Below are 18,490 nucleotides of genomic sequence, written 5' to 3' on the forward strand. Positions count from 1 at the left end.
AGGGCGGGAATGCTGGGGCAAGCATATCTCTGCTAGATTTTTTTTTGCTGGGCTGTAAGTAACCACTTACCTTCTTGAGCCCAGCACGGGGTGTGATTGAAGTCACAGCCAGCAAAATGAACTGTCAAGTACCACAGAGCAGGTAGCTGAGAGAATTTACAGCTGGCTCCTGTTATATCAGGACCAGGACTTAGCCTACACTATTAAAAAGAGATTTAAGTATTTGTCAAGTGAGAACAGCTTCTTGCTGTCCTGAACACAGATGCTTCTTGCAGTGTGGGGAGCACTGAGGCTCTCGTGCCATCAAGCAGGAGGAGCCAGCATCACCAGCCAGGTTCTACCATTGTAGAAACCACAGGCAACAGCTGAAGACCCCAGGAAGCAAGTGCTTTGGTGGGAAAGGAATGGTTGTTTCTCCTGCAGTGACAGTGCAGTGAGTCCAGTAAGAGGGTTCTAGCAGCAGCAGGTATTTGCTGGTTCATCATGGAAAGAGTCCTTTCCCTCCTCTGAGCAGGGCAGATCACTCAGCAAATGTCCAAGTAACTAGTGTTAAAACTGTCATGGTTTTATTTATTTTTGTTATTTTCTTTCTCCCTTACAGTTTAGTAGCTTCCTTTCAGGGAGTCTCATAAGCCTCAACACATCCTCTCCCAGTTCCTCCATTTCCCACTGGAAATGTTACCAGTAATGTCACCGGAAAAGCCTGCGTGCCACTCTGTGTGTGAAAGAAGCCACTTTCCTTCCCAAAATGTTGAAAAATCCCCAAGATTAGTGGCACTTGGTATCTCTGGTGATGCCTCTTGTGGTGCCCTTGCCTGCAATTGTGGTACCCTTGCATTAAAATCCCAGCCCAGAAATCTCTCTTGCCATCCCCAGCCCAGCAGCCTGGCTCTCCACCTGCAGGTGATGACTTGTAGCTCTTGAAGGCGTGTGGTTGATCTTGATGTCTGTTGGGGCAGCAGCTTTTGCAGGGCAGGGGCTCATTTTGGGTTTGTATTCCCAGCGTGTGGCGCTGGGATCGGGTGTGTCTGCCAGGTGTGCTGCAGAGATACCTGTGGAGGAAATCAGTCGGAGCCCAGCAGCAGAGCTGTTGTCACCTCCCGACCTCTGCAGAAGTCCCTGGTTGGGTCCTGGGGGATTGGTAAAGGGTGAGGACCATCTAAAAAGGCATCTGTTCCTGCAGGGATTGTTTGCTTCGCCACGTGGACGTCGCTGCCTAAGTGGAGCAACTCCCCAGCCTGGCAAACGTGTCTGCAGGGGAGATGAGGAGAGGCAGTGAGACCGTGCTAACCTTGCCTTTTTGTCTGCTCAGGAGAAACTGGCATTGGCAAGTCGACCTTGATGGACACCCTCTTCAACACCAAGTTTGAGAGCGACCCCGCCACGCACAACGAGCCCGGCGTGCGGTTGAAAGCCCGGAGCTACGAGCTGCAGGAGAGCAACGTGCGCCTGAAGCTGACCATCGTGGACACCGTGGGCTTTGGGGACCAAATCAACAAGGATGACAGGTAAATCTCCCTCTGCCAGAAGAAGGAAAACCTTGGTGCCGAGGCGCTCGGAGGTCCCTCTGTGGGGAGTGGGCCCCTCGCTGCTCCTGGGGCTGTTTCCTGAGCATCGCCTGCCCCATGAGACAGGTAGAAGTGACCAGCAAGTGAAGTGATGAGCAAACAGATCAGCTGGAAGGATACAGAGCTAGCACTGTTTCTGCCCTCCTGGTCTCCTTGCAGCTTAGGAGCAGAAACACATCGATATTTGAATGCATGTGTTCAAATTGCAGTTCTGTTGCCCCTTGGAGGCAGCTGGCACTCAGGTGCTGTCCCCACCATCCTGCAGCCTTCCCCTTGAAGTGGGAATTACTTCAGCCTTGTACCCAGCTGCTGATGTTCCTGTTCCATGCACGAAGTAAATACTCTGGGCAGCCTATGCCATCCCTTCTGATGTAGTGTTAAAACTTGTCATACTGTGATTTGGGCTAATGCACCAGCTAATGCCTTTTCTGGACCTTGGAGCCACACTTTGCCTTGTTGCAGTAATCCCTGCTCCCTTTGGAGGGTTGTTTGTGATCTTCTGCATGTTGCCAAGTGAGGGCAGGCTGGCTGGCAGTGTGGGCACTGACCAAAAGCTGTTAGGGCACTAGGTAGATAGCACAAGCTTTTTGAAAACACAAGCTCAACATCCCAGTTTCCACCAAGATCCCTGCTAGCATGGAGATGGAGCAGGTTCTGCTTCCTGTTCCATAAGGAAAACTCTCTGTAGATTTTTAAGAAGCTTGAACAATGCTGTATTCCTGTCAGGCTTCCTTGGTGCTAGAGCTTGACAACAGAATGCAAGTGTTGCTCCTGCTTTGTGGCTGCTGCTCCTGACTAATGCTGCAGAGCCTAAAGGGTGAGGGAGGCTGGCAGGAGAGCTCTGCATGGCAGATGCTGCCATGTGCTCTGGGGCAAGAACAAAAGCTGCTCAGAGAAGGAGCAGGTGCTCACAGCAGGTTCCAGTCCCTTTGCACTGGCTGCTCTGGGCAGACAAGAAGAGCCAGTGGTGAAGCCCCTCCAACTTTCCACTTGGAGAGGGGGGCAGTCACAGGGCTTAGAGGCAGGTTTTGTTCTGCTGTGGCCTGACATATGGCTGAAGTGGGTGGGATTTCCTCTGCTTCAGGTTTGAGTCCTGCCACTCTTTTGCTCTGTTTTGTTTTGGTTTTTTTTATGCTGCTTTCTCTAACCTGATCTCTCAGTGTAAGACCTTCCTGCTTGCCTTGCAACATGCCTATGTCTGAGGGAGGAACAAACTGACAAGTTTCCTTACCCAAAAGCACAATCAGTCAGGTCAGGGCAGGTTAAAATGCACCTTTTTCCTTCAACAGAATAGTCCCCCCAAAAGTAGACAAATGGTGCTTTGCTTGTAGGCTTCAATGGCTGAAAAGTTCCTGTGTGAATCTCTCTGCCTTCTTAAGATCACAAACAAGCTTTTGGACAAGTTAGGGTAGGTGATGATTTCATCCTTACATTTTCTTCTATCAGGTGATCCCCAGTGGCACTGGCAGAGTAAGGCTCAGACTTCAGTGGGCAAGATTCTTTTTCAGAGCAGCGTGATTTCCATGCATCTAAAGACCAGGGTCTCTGTCACTTCATCTTGCTAATAAGCCCATAATACTCTCTCCCTGTGCACCAAGGGGAAACCCACACTTGCTCAGTCTGGGGGAGCCCTAAGAGCAGCAGGGGGTGCAGAGCAGCTCAGGAAGGTTCCTGTCTGTGAGCTGTGTTGCCTCAGCAGGGAATTCCCTGCTTTTCCCTGTGCCTTGTTTCCTCCCTCCAGCTACAAGCCCATCGTAGAATACATCGATGCCCAGTTTGAAGCCTACTTGCAAGAAGAGCTGAAGATCAAACGATCCCTGTTCAACTACCATGACACCAGAATCCATGCCTGCCTGTATTTCATTGCCCCAACTGGGCACTCGCTGAAGTCCCTGGACTTGGTCACCATGAAGAAGCTCGACAGTAAGGTACTTATCTTGCCACAGGCTTAGTTTAACCTGCTCAGAAAAACACTGGGTTTAGCAGCAGGGAATTGCAGAGGTGTGCCATGTGAGCACTTCAGCTGGCTGCTAGAGCAGGTCATTATTCACTGCTTCATCAACTGCAGGGATTTACTAAGAGTTTGGGCTCCAACCCTCTTCCAGTCTCATCTCAGGTGAGGAAACGTGACCACTTGCTCCACAGCTGTGCTATAAAGTTAGCATTCTGAGAGGAGGAAGTTATAAGGATGCATTAGGAGACCACAATTTTTTATTGTTGTTTAGCTTTCCAATGTGTTAATTAAGCCAGGTACAGTGATAGGTTTGCTCACAACTGAAAGATCAGTTGTTAAAATAAAAATCAGTTGTTAAAATAAAGAGAAAACTGTTTCCCGTCTTAAATACAGAAATAAAAAGGAGGTTGAAGGTGAACTCTGCCAGCTCTAGCACTCGAAGACATGGTTGCCATCTCTATTTCACTTCATCCTACAGATTAATTACGTTCTTGTACAAAACCTGATTTGGTTAAGCATGGATGAGATGGGAAGTACATCTAAAACACTTTAGGTCAGCTTACGAATAAATGAAAAACCAAAAAAAATGCTGTGTCTGCATTCTCTGGCTACATCCAGCTAGGCACAAACAGTGATTTGATCTCCCATGGCAAATGCAGTGTTGTTCTAACCATAATCTGATAAACAAGAAGAATTTGAATAAATATATTACTTGACATGTGCTTGTTCCGTTATCCTCGTGACTAGCAAGACTGGGAACCAAGCTTGGTTGAAACCAGGCTACTAGATACTTGCCAGAAGATTCTCTCTCTCTTCTTCTAGGGAAAACAAGTGAGGTACAAATTTAAAACCTGAGTATTTAAACTGAGCTTTCTCTGTGCTGCTTTACATCATGATCAAGCAATTTAAATCAGTCCACCTTGCACCTTTTGGCACATTGGATCCTGACTCTGCAGAACAGTAATGATGACAATGGCTCTTTGTTTCCTAGAGTGGCCCATCGATTGGGTTTTATGCAGTGATGGAGAAGGATCCCTGCCCTATTCAACTTAAATTAGGGTTATGAAGTTTTACCCCAAAATTGGCATTGCTGTTTTATCTCTTGGCAAAAGGGGGATTTAATATAAGAGGATTTTCACGCACTGTAGTTAAAATCCCTTCATATAGGTCCATGTCAACATCTTCCTCACTTCTGTCTGCTGTTGCAAGGGAGAGCAAATCCTGCAAGATCCAAGAATTGCCCGTTTGCAGGGAGAAGAAAGGGAAAGAGGGCAGGTTTCCTTGTCCTAATGGATTCTTGCCCTCTCCCAACAAAGCAGATGCTTGTGTGATGCCCACCGGGTGTCTGTCCATCCAGCTGCCCTGAGGGGACTCTGCTCTCACCTCTGCTCCTCGATGGTGTTGCTGTTGGCCATCCTGCCAGTGTTGCAAACAGCCTCTCTGGGGAAGAGAGTCAGTAACTGATCTTTAATTTCCACGTGTCTCTTGCAATAATCCAGCCTGCTGCAGAGCAGAAGAGAAGGTGGTGATTTCCTTTTTTATGTTTTTGGAGCTGCTTGTGATGATCTATGAGAGCATTTCCTGCCCAGTGAGTTTGGGTGAGGAGGGGAATAGGGCAGGAAAGAACATGTTGCCAAATTGCAGTTGACTTCTTTTTAGGGCCATCACCACTGCCTGAAAATCCTGTCTGAGGTGGTGGTGCCCAAGGGAAGGTCTCCTGCTCTGGGGGCAGTGGCTGGTGGCCCTTGTGGAGCTGTGTCTGCAGGGTGCAGGTTGCTCCCCTTCCTCTCCCGCTGACACAGCGCGGGCAGTCCTGGATGTGGAGCTGCTTGTCTTTGTCTTGCAGGTGAACATCATCCCCATCATTGCCAAGGCTGACACCATTGCAAAAAACGAGTTGCACAAGTTCAAGAGCAAGATCATGAGCGAGCTGGTCAGCAACGGCGTCCAGATCTACCAGTTCCCCACGGATGAGGAGACAGTGGCTGAGATAAATGCCACGATGAGTGTATGTTTGTCTGGGGGGCTTTGCTTGCCTTGGTTGGTGTGGACCCATCTGTGATGCTAGGGCACATTTTGGCTTTAAAACTTCAGTCTAGGGACAGATACCAGGCTGGCCAGAGGCTTTTGGAGCTGGAGGTACCTGTCGTGTGGGCCTCTTGGCCTGATATAATTCATTGTATAGCAAACAATTCTCTGAGCATTTTTGCATATCCTTCCCCTGTTGCAGTATTCCTGTCTCAGAAGAGGAAGAGGATGGGAGGCAGGGCCCTGATGTGGTCAGGGCAAAGGGCTGGGGTTTGGGTTTCCTGTCCCAAACGACCAGTTCTTGCTTTAGAGGGAGATGAGTAACTGGTGCCTTTGTTTTGCTTTCCGGTGAGAGCGGGGGTGTCGTCAGTGATGTTCCAGCTCCCAACCTGGCAGTGGCCATCAACAGCAAGGGCTCTGGCTTTCACCCCCTCCCCCTTGCTGCAGAGATGGCATTGGGGGTAGACAAAATGTTTTAGTGGGGCTTACAGAGGGAAACAGCTCTTTCCCATGGGCCTGACTCGGAGCACAAGGGGAAGAACCTGAGCTCAGGGTTTCTGTCAGTGATGTGCATGACAAGGTCCTGGAGTAATTGCCATGACCAGATGGGTATCAGACCCTCTCCAGGCCTCTGTATTGCCTCCCTCTTGTCCCTGTCTGCATTGTACTCTCAGCAGGGAGAAGCTGGCATGGAGAAGGGACATGACTCTGCCAGGATGCAGCGTGTGCAGCCTGGGGTTTGCCTTCCCCTGGTGCAGCCCAGCTGCTGGGAAACTCCTTTGCTAATCACATCTCTGCCATTTGCCAACTTCCCCTCCCACCCAGCCTGTGACCATGGCTTGGCTGACCCAGCACTCCCTCCCAGAGCTTGTGCCCAGCCCTTCAGGTCCCAGATTGTCACCACCACACCCGTGGAGAGACTGGGTGCCAGCCCAGGGCTGGGTCAGCTCCGTTCTTCCCCTTGCTGGTAGCTTTGCCCTATTTAAGAGGAAGCATTAGCATTTTTTTCTAGCAGCAGAAACCCCTTATTTCTCAGTCTGCCTTGGGTGGATCTACTTGCTTTTCCTTCTTTTTGTTTGACAGTTATTTTTCCTCACTGCTGAAATTTAATTCCAGTTCTTAAGAGTTCTGTGCTTCAGATAGTAACTCTTTGTAATTACAGGAAAAATATGTGCATATCTTAAATTTTTAGGACTTCAGAATGTTGGGCTTTCAATCTCAGCAGATTTCTCATCCAGATCATGCTGCTGCTCTTTCTAAAACACCAGCTGAATTGGAAAGGCATTCAAGCCACTTCAATCTAGCACAGCTGCCACAGTAAACAGTTTCCTTCAGAAACAATCCCTGGCAATGCAACAAAGGAAATCACTAACCTTGTTGTCCCTTTCCTTTTGTAGGTCCACCTTCCTTTTGCTGTGGTTGGCAGCACTGAAGAAGTGAAGATTGGCAATAAGATGGCAAAAGCCAGGCAGTACCCCTGGGGTGTTGTGCAGGGTATGTTACCAGAAGCACAAAAAATACCTTGTCATCCTGTCCCATTCTAATGAAGGGTGCATTGGTAGCCGTGTGGTCCCTGTCAAAATCTGTCTTGAGAAAGCTCTAAGACTTCTCCTTAAAATCAGGGCTTTGCAATCTAGATGTGGGGGTTTGGTGGGAAGGTTGTGGTGTCAACCTAAGCAGGGTGTGTTACTGAGAAAAGCTTGGTGAGTTCTGCACAGTTGCTCTGCAGATGTTCCCCTGCAGCTTGCTGGGCCATCCTCCAACTGGATACACAGCTGAAGCCACAGCTTATGTTTGTGAAGGCTTGGGCCTCACATGCATCCTGCTGGGTTCTTGCTGTTCCCAGGAAACTGGGACCAGACAGAGATTGGAGTTGGGTGCCAGAGAGACTTTGAAGCTGTGGCCCTGACCTGCCCCTTTGCAGGGGCAGCTGGAGAGGTCCAAAGGGGAGCAGGGGATTGGGGATCCTTCAGAAGGTTAACTGACAGAGAAGGGGCACCACAGGTCTGGTGGGGTCTGCTCATAATCTTTCCTTTCACCCCTGCTGCAAAACTGAGGCTTTGTTGACCTGTCGTTGACTTGGGTTTAGAGTGGATTTGAATGGGAAGGGAAATCGTGTGTGTGCAAATGGATCTTCAGCTTGCTGGTGCAGAAATGTATAGAGACAGGAGCTCTGTGGCAGATGGGCAACAACAGATCTTGCAAATCCAGCAAAGGGCCTTGAACTGTTGCCCACGTGCTGGTGTGTCGTGGTTTTACCCGCAGTTCAGCAGCACGTCTTGGTGCAGGCTGACTTGGAGCTCTGCTTGTGAGCCTGCAGAATCCAGGCAGCGTCAGGCTTCTGGGTTTCATGTTCCCCCTGTGGATGGTGTCTCTTTTGCAGTTGAAAATGAAAACCACTGTGACTTTGTGAAGCTGCGGGAGATGCTGATCCGAGTGAACATGGAGGACCTGAGGGAGCAGACGCACACCCGGCACTACGAGCTGTACAGGCGCTGCAAACTGGAGGAGATGGGGTTCAAGGACACAGATCCAGACAGCAAGCCTTTCAGGTGGGGGAGTGACACTCAGGCCTGTGTGCAGGCAGGGAGATTGGAGGGGTGTGGGGTTGTTGATGTTTGCAAGAAGCAGGGAGGGAATAGCCACGGTCACCTAGAGCCGCTGAGATCCAAAGGGTGGCTGGGGAGGAAAGGGGTTTGTACAGGGAAGGTTTAGGTGACTGAGAAAGCCAATTCAGTTTGAAAATGTGCACCACTGCCATTTTTTCAAGGTGGGAGAATCTCATTTTGGGGTTTGGGAGTTGAGGCTTTTGTGTTGTTTTCTCCACTCTTTCTCTTGCTTTCCTAAAACCTGTGAACTGTCCAGCCTTAGGTGCAGCTTAGGTTCACCTTTCTCCTGGCAGTGCTGGGAGCTTTGTGGAGACCTGAGTGAGTCTGTTGAAAAGCAGATTTGTTAAACACTTGAGAAATTCCTCCTGACACTTTTTGCCCTTGGAGAAGGACAGGGTTTGAGATGGTTGGGTGACACATTAGTTGTCCCCTTTCCTCGCCTGCAGACTCAACTGTCTTTTGCAGCCAGCTCTGCTTGACTGCAAGTCAGGGCCATGTGAAATTGCTGGGCTTGAAAAGTGCAGCTGTATCCCTGCTGGGATAAAGATGACTCGTGTTGAGGTATAACTGGTTACTAAAGGGATAATCCTGGGATAAATGTTCTTGTTGACCCTCCTGGAGGGAGGCCCAAGGTGTGCTGTGAAGAGGGTGCCACGGTTTGATGCTTGAGGTTTGGCTTGCTACCAGCCACAGAGTTTGTGCCATCTGACAGCTTTATTGGTCTGAAGCTCAAGTCCTTAGCCAGATACAACAGCTGTGTGGGAATTTGTGAGGGAGTGTTTGTTTTTTTTTTCCTTTCATTTCCTGTTTCCCATTCCTCCCCAACTTTTCCCCCAGTAGTTGCACTCCCTGTCTTAGCAACATCCCAAGCTCCTGTGTGCCCTGGGGGAAGGCAGGCAGAGTTAAATGTGTATCATTGTGGGTTTTCCCCCCATAACACACATGCATGTCCAGAACTGGTGTGCCACTCCCTGAGATGGCAGCCATGCAGATGACTGGGGCAGATCACCATGGGCATGGATCACCTCTGATCCTCCCCAGGAAAAAGCCAGGTGGGCTCCAAAGCAGAAGGCAGGTTGGGGGCCCTTGTGTTCATGTTTCTGGAACACAGCATTCCATGGTGAGCCCAGCAAGGTCTGTGCCACAACGTGGAGTTTGCATCAGTTCAGGGTTTTGTTACTTGCTGAGTTTGTGCAGCTGCATTTATTTTGCAGCTCAGGAACTCTGCTGGAATCAGTTGATTCTGTTACTTGTGCTCAAGTGTGAAGCTTTATTGGATTTCCTTTCTGGAGAGTAATGGCTTAAGATGGGCTCAGCCCTACCCTTTGAGGAATCTGAGGAATTTCCATTGCTTCCTGTGCATGAGGCCTCTTTTGACCAAGCTATAAGTAGAAAGGAAATGAAAATGTACATAATTTCTCCATCTGGTACATGCTAGTTCAGAGCAGTTCTCTCTGGGTGCCTCCTCCTTCCAATAAACAAACAAGCCCCATGATCCCAAGCTGTTTGGCCAAGGCTGATGTATATCTGAAATGAGGCAAACAGGACGTTTGGCTCTTTCTGCTCTTCCTCTGAGACCAGGGATCAAAAGCATGATTTTCCTCCTGGTCTGGGCCCTGAGAGCCACAGGGACCACCCCTCTTCAGCCAGGACCAGGGACCATGTTGTAGATCTGGGGGTGAGCAGGGCAAAAGACCCTGGAACATGGGAAGTGCCATTGAGGAAAATATGAGGAAAAACTTCTTTACGGTGAAGGTGACAGAGCCCTGGGACCTCTAGAGAGGAAGGGGATCTCTAGAGGTCCTTTGCAGCTGACAATTCCTGAATTGGTGCTTTGTAGGTGCTTGAACAAGGCGTGGAATGGGAGGCCATGGGCATGAGCCCCACCTTGCTGGCAGAGCCCCCCACTGCTTGTCCAAGCTGCAGGAGGGGAGGAGGGAGCAGCAGTGTCCCCATAGGCATCTGCTCTGTGAAATGGGGCCCTCCTGTTGCATGGAGACCCTTCTGCTGTCCTGCATCTCTTGTGGACTGATTGCTCCACTGCTCTGATTCATTTTCTCACCATTATTTTTGCAAGAAAAATGATTTGCACTGGTATCATTCAGTGTGTGGGTGGTGATGGGGAATCAAGTTACTCTTGTAATCTAGGTTCATGTGTTTGTATACTTAAAAAGCAAATTCCCTTGTCATCTTGGTCTGTGAGAAGCTGCAGGGATCCCAGTTGGTTTGGACTGTTATTCCTTAGGGCTGTAAGTGTTTTTTTCACATGCAGCCTGGAGCTGCTGGGCCAGTTTCTCTGAGAACTTTTCTTCTGTGGCAGAGCATTAAGCTCCCTGCCTTTCCTTTGGGGCTAAGCTGCTGATTTATTTTTAAGCTTGAAGCTGGGATTAGCATTGAACCTGAGACAATTTTCCAGCAAGCCCCTGCCACCCTCACTCCTACCAGCCTTGTCCTGCTTGCCCATCACCTGGCACTGTGTTTTTGGAATGGAACTTTGCCATAAATTGTTTGCTACACAGGCCACAATGAGCAGGGAGCAGTTTCCCGTTTTGGTCTGCAAGGCTCTGCTGCTTCCTAGGACAGTGTGTCCCTAATTGCAGATCCAGTTTTTGCTCACTGAGCAGTGAGGGCTCATCTGCCTTCAGGGATTTCCTACATTCTAGCCAGACCTTTCAGAAGGGTTTCTGAATTTTAATTGTCTGCAGTCAGAGCATTAAATCTAAGACTGTATTTTAGGAAGGTTTTGATTTGAGTCTTCTGATCTCTTACCTGCTGTCTGTGATCTGGTTCCTGATGTAGTTAAGAATTCAAAGATACCTGTTCTCCCATGAAAAGATTGCAGTCATTTTTACAATCAGCATTTTTGCTTCAACGTTTGGGAAGCTGGTGTGGTCCTCTGGAATTGTGTGAGTCCTCCAGGGTGGCCAGTGATGTGCAAGAGCTGCTCTGAGCATCCCATCTTTTAGAAGGCAACTGAAGTGCCCATCACTTAGCAGTGTTAAAACCAAGTGTAGGGTCTATCTGTTGTTTTCTTCCCCAGCTCAACACCCTGCACCCCAGAAAAGAACTCCAACAAAACCAGGTAATAAAAAAAATCTGCCCAAACCCCCCACCCTGTCCCAGGAAAGGCATAAAGCTTGGCTTTAATGGGATGAAGTTGTTCCACTGGCCCAGTGGTTCATGTGTTCCTTAGGCACACGGATGCAACCCATCTGTGTGATACCAGTGGAGTTCTCATTTAAAAAATGCATCTTAGAAAAAGGATCTTGGGGGAAATACTTGTCATTCCCACACTATCATTATGGCTGAAATACCCAAATCCATTTAAGGACTGAAATGAGGAGGAATTTGGCATTTGGAGTTCCTATGAGGCTCTGAAAATCTCCGAGGTGCATGGACAACATATTTTGTGTCCCAGATCTTTGCTGCAGTGTCTCAGCACTGGGGGAAGAAAGGAATGCCAAGAAATAGAGGGGGAAGAAAGGAATGAAGGAATCCAGTGATGTGGTTGTTTGGAGGGGGAATGCTGCAGCTTGGTAGTGAAGGCTTAACCTCCCTTACCAGCTAAAGGAGAAAGAGGTCTCCCAAGGTGGCTTTACCTAAATAGAGCCCCTGAATCCACTAGCAATGAGTAATGAAAATGAGTTTTACTCTGTGTTAGTGTCTTGCTTCATGTGCTACCTAAAGCCAGCTTTTGCACCTGTCTCTGGCCCACAAACCTTGCTCTTCAAATGAAGAGATTCCAGACAGTGGGAGAAGCGAGAAGATGTGGCTCTGTAAACAGATCACAAGCCATGTGAGCATCAGAGATGGCTGTAGATGCTTGCCTAGTGGCTGTGTGTTTTTGAGGACAGTTGTTCTGCCTGGTAAGTGATTCCCAGTGAGCTGGCTTGCCCATTTGCCTCCCACTGCTGCCACCTAGCAAGCCAGGACTGGTTTTGGTGGAGGTGATGGTGCCTCTTGTCACGTTGCTGATGGATGTTTTGTGACAACACAATGCAGCAAGATCACCAAAGGCTGGAAATTCATGACTGTGCTTGAAACACAGCTCTGACTGTTTGTTTTTATGGTGGTTTTAACAGTCTCCAAGAGACATACGAAGCAAAGAGGAACGAGTTCCTGGGTGAGCTCCAGAAGAAGGAGGACGAAATGAGGCAGATGTTCGTCATGCGGGTGAAGGAGAAAGAAGCAGAGCTGAAGGAAGCAGAGAAAGATGTGAGTATTTGGTAATGCAGAGGATGGTGTGTGAGGGTTTAGGCTGAGGCTTTTCCAACATCAGATTCCAACATCAAGCCTGCAAAGGTCCTTGTGCATAGAGAGTCTCAAGCAGCAGATAAGAGCTCAGTTCCCGGTCCTGCCGTGGACTTGTGGCATCACTCTGCTGCACAAGTCCTTCCCCCAGGAGTATTCCCTGGTTTTGGACAGCTGGAAGAGAGTACATACCATGGAGCAAGTGGGAGGTGCTGCAGTGTGACAGTAGCTGCTGCTGCATACCCCCCAGAAATGCAGCCTTGCTGTGCTGGGGACATCCTCTCTGCTCTCTCATCTCTTCAGTCCCACCTAAAGGAGAGAAGATGTTTGCTGCTCCAAGTCATGTTGATTTGCAGTGGATCTTCAGCCAGTGCTGTCCTTTAGCAGTCACACCTATCTGGAGGCTTTCAGTGAGTCTAGACAAGGAGTTCCCAGAGGGCCTGAAGTGCTGCTCAGCCATGATTTGCTTGTTACGTGTGGGTTGGCACTGGTTCCTGTGGGACAGACAAAATGCAGGCATCTTGTTAGATGAGGGAACTGTTTCTTGGGTCTCGTGGAGGAGCATGTGCTCCTAGAGAGGCACAGAGAAGAGACCCTGGGTGGCCACGGCCACTTTTTCTTGTTGGTATGAGCATGAGAGAGTCCACAAAGCCGTAAGGATGGATAAGGATGGAACATGGGGGAGTTTAGAAGTGTTCAGAGACCTACAGTGTGCTAGCTGCAGGGCTTTCCTCACAAAGGGAGGCATGCTTGGGGCAGGCCAGGGCCTCAGAGCCAGTGGAACTGCTTCAGGCATGGTGGGGGGAAATGTTCTCTTCCCATCCAGTTCTCATTGTCTCTGTCCTGGCAGCTTCATGAAAAGTTTGACCATCTAAAGAGGACTCACCAAGAAGAGAAGAAAAAAGTGGAAGACAAAAAGAAGGAACTTGAGGAAGAGCTCAACAACTTTCAAAAGAAGAAGGCAGCAGCTCAGCTATTACAGTCACAGGCTCAGCAGGCAGGTTCTCAACAAACCAAGAAAGACAAGGACAAGAAAAAGTAAGCTGCTGTCACCCACATCCTCTGTGGGGTTTGTTACACTTTAGATGAGGGAACTGTTTCTTGGGTCTCGTGGAGGAGCATGTGCTCCTAGAGAGGCACAGAGAAGAGACCCTGGGTGGCCACGGCCACTTTTTCTTGTTGGTATGAGCATGAGAGAGTCCACAAAGCCGTAAGGATGGAACATGGGGGAGTGTTTAGAAGTGTTCAGAGACCTACAGTGTGCTAGCTGCAGGGCTTTCCTCACAAAGGGAGGCATGCTTGGGGCAGGCCAGGGCCTCAGAGCCAGTGGAACTGCTTCAGGCATGGTGGGGGGAAATGTTCTCTTCCCATCCAGTTCTCATTGTCTCTGTCCTGGCAGCTTCATGAAAAGTTTGACCATCTAAAGAGGACTCACCAAGAAGAGAAGAAAAAAGTGGAAGACAAAAAGAAGGAACTTGAGGAAGAGCTCAACAACTTTCAAAAGAAGAAGGCAGCAGCTCAGCTATTACAGTCACAGGCTCAGCAGGCAGGTTCTCAACAAACCAAGAAAGACAAGGACAAGAAAAAGTAAGCTGCTGTCACCCACATCCTCTGTGGGGTTTGTTACACTTTGGGAGGTTGTTTTTTCTTTCTTCCTGCATGTCTGTATTTGCTTTTCCCCACTACCAGACTGGAAACTGGGCTTTTATCAGCCTGATCAAATAAAATATTTTTTTTCTAAAGGGTGGGCCAGGGACATGATCTTAATTTTTCTCTAGAAGAGTACCTCCCAGTTCTATGTCCAATTCTGACTGGTATGGGAGAGCAATAGGATTGTGGAGGTTTGGCCTGTGATCTGTCCCAGCATCTTCTGGAACAGCTCTGGGTTGTTCTGGACTCAGATGTATCTACCTGAGCCAACATTATTAAGGGGGTGTCTACCTGCCCTTTTTTTCACCCACAAGTAGTGTCCAGTTCCCATTCCTTAGGTTATAGTTGTAAATAGAAGTAGATTAGAAACCAAAACCACCATGTTATTTTTACATGGGAAATGGCTGGTGCCAAAAGTGGACACCTGGAAGCCTGCTTTAAAGGCAGTAACTTTGGGGTTTGCTTTATTTTTTATGAAAAACCAAACTACTATGGTACCATAATTGTAGGTAAAGGGCATTTGTATCGAGTTGATGTAATAAGCTAAGAAAGCCATAACCTTTTAGTAAGATAATGGCTCTACTCTCTATTTTATATTGGTATGCTAGAAGAGCAATCCTTTCCCCTCCATTACTCTGAGATGGCAGCACAGTAGTAGGCACCAAGTGCATCTGTGGACAGAGTCTGTTCCATGGTCAGTATTTGGAGGCAGGACTTTGAGATGCTCTCCATTTTGGTTGAAACTGGAGGAATGTTGCCATTGGCTTGGGCTCAGAGTTGAGTCCCAGCAGAGCTCTGCTGAGAGCCTTGAGCTCTAGATTGGCCTCCTCCTGGCAGCCTGGGCTTGGGGGTGGCTGTGTTCAGCTTACTGTTAGTGCAGGAGAGCCCTGCTTCTTACCTGATCCTGACTACTTCACCGTGCTTTAAAAGCCAGGACACATGGTCTACCTAGATGTGATCTGGTCAGTGAGGTGGAGGAGGCTGTGCATGGTGTTTGTCTAGTGCAGCAAGACTGGGTCCTGTGGCAGGGGCTGCTTTCAGGCCTCCTTTTGTAATTTCCACCCACTTTTTCTCTATCCAGTAAGGAAATAGTCCATGCAAGTCCTTTCAGGGTCAGCTGGGGTAAAAGCACTAGTTGATACTTGCCATGGGAAGGCTGTAGAGGTGGTGATGGAGCAAATCTCCCTGGGAAATGCTTCGTTAAGCTCCACACAAAAGGGACAGTTCCACACTTCTCCTAAGAGTCAGTAGCAGAGGGGTGAGCTCCTTCACAGACTCTGGCAGTTACTCTTGGAGTAGCCTCCTAAGCTGTCTCTGTTGGAAGAACCAAACTGCTCACAGGGCTGTGGTACAGACACTCTCATCTCCTTGCTCATCTGTGAACATAAGCCAGGTCTGGGCTGTCTCACAGCTTGACCCTGTGGGGCTCAGTTGTATTGCAGATATACTAGTATATTTTTATACTTTGGGAAGTTTTGCTGCTGCTCACTGCACGTCTCCTGTCTCTGCTGCTGGTTTGGTACCTGTTGCTTGTTGCTTCTGCCCTGGCTTCCCTAGGGAAGGTGGGGAGGGCCTGGGGCTGGTTCCTCCTCTGATGTACATGGATGTAGCTCCTATGGAGCCCTGCTGCTTTGTGCTAACTGCACAGGGTGCTTGTGTGCTGCATGCTCTGCTGGGGTGAAGGAGTCAGGACACAGTGGTCAGGGTCCTGCTGGGCTGTAGAAACAGCTCATGTCAGCAGCAAATGTCCATGCATGCTGGGGTCCCCTCTGGATGAGACCTGGAAATGGGACAGGCTGGGACACTGGTCTTCTCTCATGGTGACAGGGTGACCTGTTGCCTACAAAGAACTTTGAAAACTCTCTTCCTTGTCTCTAACATAGTTAGTAGCTTAATATTTTTAAGAACTCTGCAGTTTTTTCACCTCCTGGATATGAGACCAGTGCAGTATATAATGATCTGGGGAGTTTGGGAGCTTGGGTAGTCAGTGATAGCTACTGCTTGCTTCTGTGAAGTTGGCTGGCACATGCACAGTGCTGTGGGTGTGATCCATGGGTGTTTCCAGTGACCATGGCAAACACAGTTTCTGCTTTGCTGCTGCATTCACAGAAATTCAGCCACGAGGAACGTGTCTTAGTGTGTCCTTTCAGTGTTGCTCCACACCAGGTGCTGTAACTGCTTCCATTGGTCCTTAGTGTCTGAGTTACTAACAGAGGCTTGAAAGGTGGTGCTTCTGCTCTGTAGCACACCTTGTTTTTTTCTAAAGGCTTTCAGTTTCTCCTTGCACTCTCATGAGAAGCTGCAGTTGGCATAGGTAAGGCTCTCAACCTTGCTCTGTGCTGGACTGTGGTGGCTCTTCTGTCAGAGGAAATCCTTGCCATGCATGATCCTTGCAACCTCCCCAGAAAGTACTTGATGGGAATGCTTTCTCCAGGTGGGATCAGATTTCTCCAACTTGGTCAAGAGACCTTCCATTGTGCTGTGCAAGCCAGAGGCAAAGCTCCATGTGAAATCTGTTGCTGGCCTCACTCCGTGAGGGGGAACTTGGCCCACTTGATTTCCAGGCTATTCCTTGTAGGAACAACTTGGCTTTTTATACCTTCTTTTTTCATCACCCGTTTCTCAGCTTCCTGTAGCTTATGCTTTTTTTTTCATCTAAAACTGCTGAAGCTCTGATGGCAGCAGTGTGCTGGTTCCAGGACAGCACATCTGTGTCCCTCAGACACTTGTGGGGCTGTAGGACAGACACATGCTCGAGTACTTTTCTGAAGTGCTGAGCTTGCTTATCCAGCCCCTGCCATCACTTTGGGATGGGGCTGTGCTTCAAACCTGAACGATCTGGAGATGGTTCCTGGCAATGGACTTGGCAAAACCAAGTAAGAGCAGCAAAATAGCCTTCTGGTGCTTGCCTGTTGTTGGGGACATGGCCACGTGCCTCAGCACATGCCATCATGTCACTTGCTCATCCTCAAACCCCTTCTCCACAGGAGCTGGGACCATCTGTTTGGGCTCTCTGTTTATTTCAAGCTACTTAGGAAGACCAGAGGAAAGCCTTTTTTTCCAGTTTCCTTCCTGTGTAATAGTTGCCAGCCCAGTGTGCCTGGTCTGGCCCTTGTGGCCGTGCCCTGTCCCCGAGCTCCCACGCGCGGCCGCGGCACCAGTGGGGAGGCACGTGTGGAGCCCCCTCAGAACCAGGTTTGGTGATGTCTGAAGGGGGTCTGAAACTGGGCTCTGAAAGCTGATGTTTGCTGGGGAAACCTCATGGTGCCCGGGGTCTGAGATACCTGAGTTTGGGTCAAGGCTGAGCACACAGCCTTCTGTGAGAGCACCTGTGTCAGGTGCCCCAGGCTGCTCACCTGCAGCTGTGCCCCCCAGCCCTGCACAGCCTGAGGAACTGGAGATTAAAGGCACCAGCCACGTGCAGACTGTGACCTCAGCCAGCAGACCTGCTTGCTTGGGCAGTAGTTCTGCCCCCACAGGTTTTCTTTTTGCTTTTGCTGCTCACAGGCTAGGGTAGAGCCTGCCCTGGAGATTTAATTTCTTTTTCATCCCATAATCCATCTGCATGCACACCCATCAGAGCAGGTTGCTGGTGTCAGCTCTCCCAGCTTTCTTTGATTTTGTTTTTGGATTTTTTTTTGTTGTTTTTTTTTTTCCTTCGTTTTGGGTTCTATTATTGCTAACTTCTTTTGTTTTTTGTTCTTTTTTTTAACTTGCAGTGCAAGCTTCACATAAAGCCTGTCAAGCCAAGGATGTTCCTGCATTCACCTGCTTTTGCAGTAATGTGTCTCTGCCACCTGTTTTCTTTCTTTTTATTTTTATTTTTTATTTTTTTTAACATGAATAACTATTAACTCATCTAATAACAGAGTGGGAACAAGGAGGAAGAAGGGTTGGGTACAGGACTGTAATGCAACTGGACATTCAGGAGTGAGTGGAGGTGTGAGGTAATGATACCATCTATTTTTCTGGACAAAACCAGCAGCAGTAAATAATTTTTGGCCCCAAATTTAAACTGAGAGGCAGGGCTGGGCATCAGCTCGGGTGAACATCATTGACTGGATGAGGTCCTCAGGGCCTGCCCAGCTCTCAGAGGGCTCCCTGGGTCCACAGAAACTAAGCTCATTTACAGAATTACTGCTGTAAAGGGTCACAGCCCAGGCCCTAGGGGGCTAAAACCTCGAGTTGTGTCCAACCCATGTTCCCTGAAAAGCTGGTGTGTTAGAGTAGTGAGAGTCCTGCTGCTGGGGGAGGGAGGGGTGGGTGTAGGTAACACAAGCCTAACTGACCTTGCATGCCATTACATTTGCATGATATTATTACTTCCTGGGTTTTGTTGTCTGACTTGACCATACAAGCTGGCTTGGATTTGTTGTTGTGTGCTGGCTGTTTTTTCAGCCACCCTTCCAGCTGAGTGGAGCAGGGGCGGG

The 18,490-nt window shown here is 48.9% G+C and overlaps 1 protein-coding gene across 1 annotated transcript in view; it reads left to right on the forward strand.

The window, feature by feature from the left end:
- The window catches only part of SEPT11 (septin 11), a 14,694-nt gene extending 1,242 nt beyond the window's left edge, over nucleotides 1-13,452 (forward strand). Inside the window, exons 2-8 of the mRNA XM_010008524.1 lie at nucleotides 1,313-1,508; nucleotides 3,310-3,496; nucleotides 5,369-5,530; nucleotides 6,948-7,044; nucleotides 7,934-8,102; nucleotides 12,242-12,374; nucleotides 13,261-13,452. Coding sequence (XP_010006826.1) covers nucleotides 1,342-1,508; nucleotides 3,310-3,496; nucleotides 5,369-5,530; nucleotides 6,948-7,044; nucleotides 7,934-8,102; nucleotides 12,242-12,374; nucleotides 13,261-13,452 — 1,107 coding nt within the window. The 5' untranslated portion in view covers nucleotides 1,313-1,341. The remainder of the gene's footprint in view (nucleotides 1-1,312; nucleotides 1,509-3,309; nucleotides 3,497-5,368; nucleotides 5,531-6,947; nucleotides 7,045-7,933; nucleotides 8,103-12,241; nucleotides 12,375-13,260) is intronic.
- Nucleotides 13,453-18,490: the final 5,038 nt, after the last annotated feature.

Source organism: Chaetura pelagica, unplaced genomic scaffold (assembly GCF_000747805.2).
Source record: "Chaetura pelagica isolate M959 unplaced genomic scaffold, ChaPel_1.0 scaffold272, whole genome shotgun sequence".
Classification (NCBI taxonomy): domain Eukaryota; kingdom Metazoa; phylum Chordata; class Aves; order Apodiformes; family Apodidae; genus Chaetura; species Chaetura pelagica.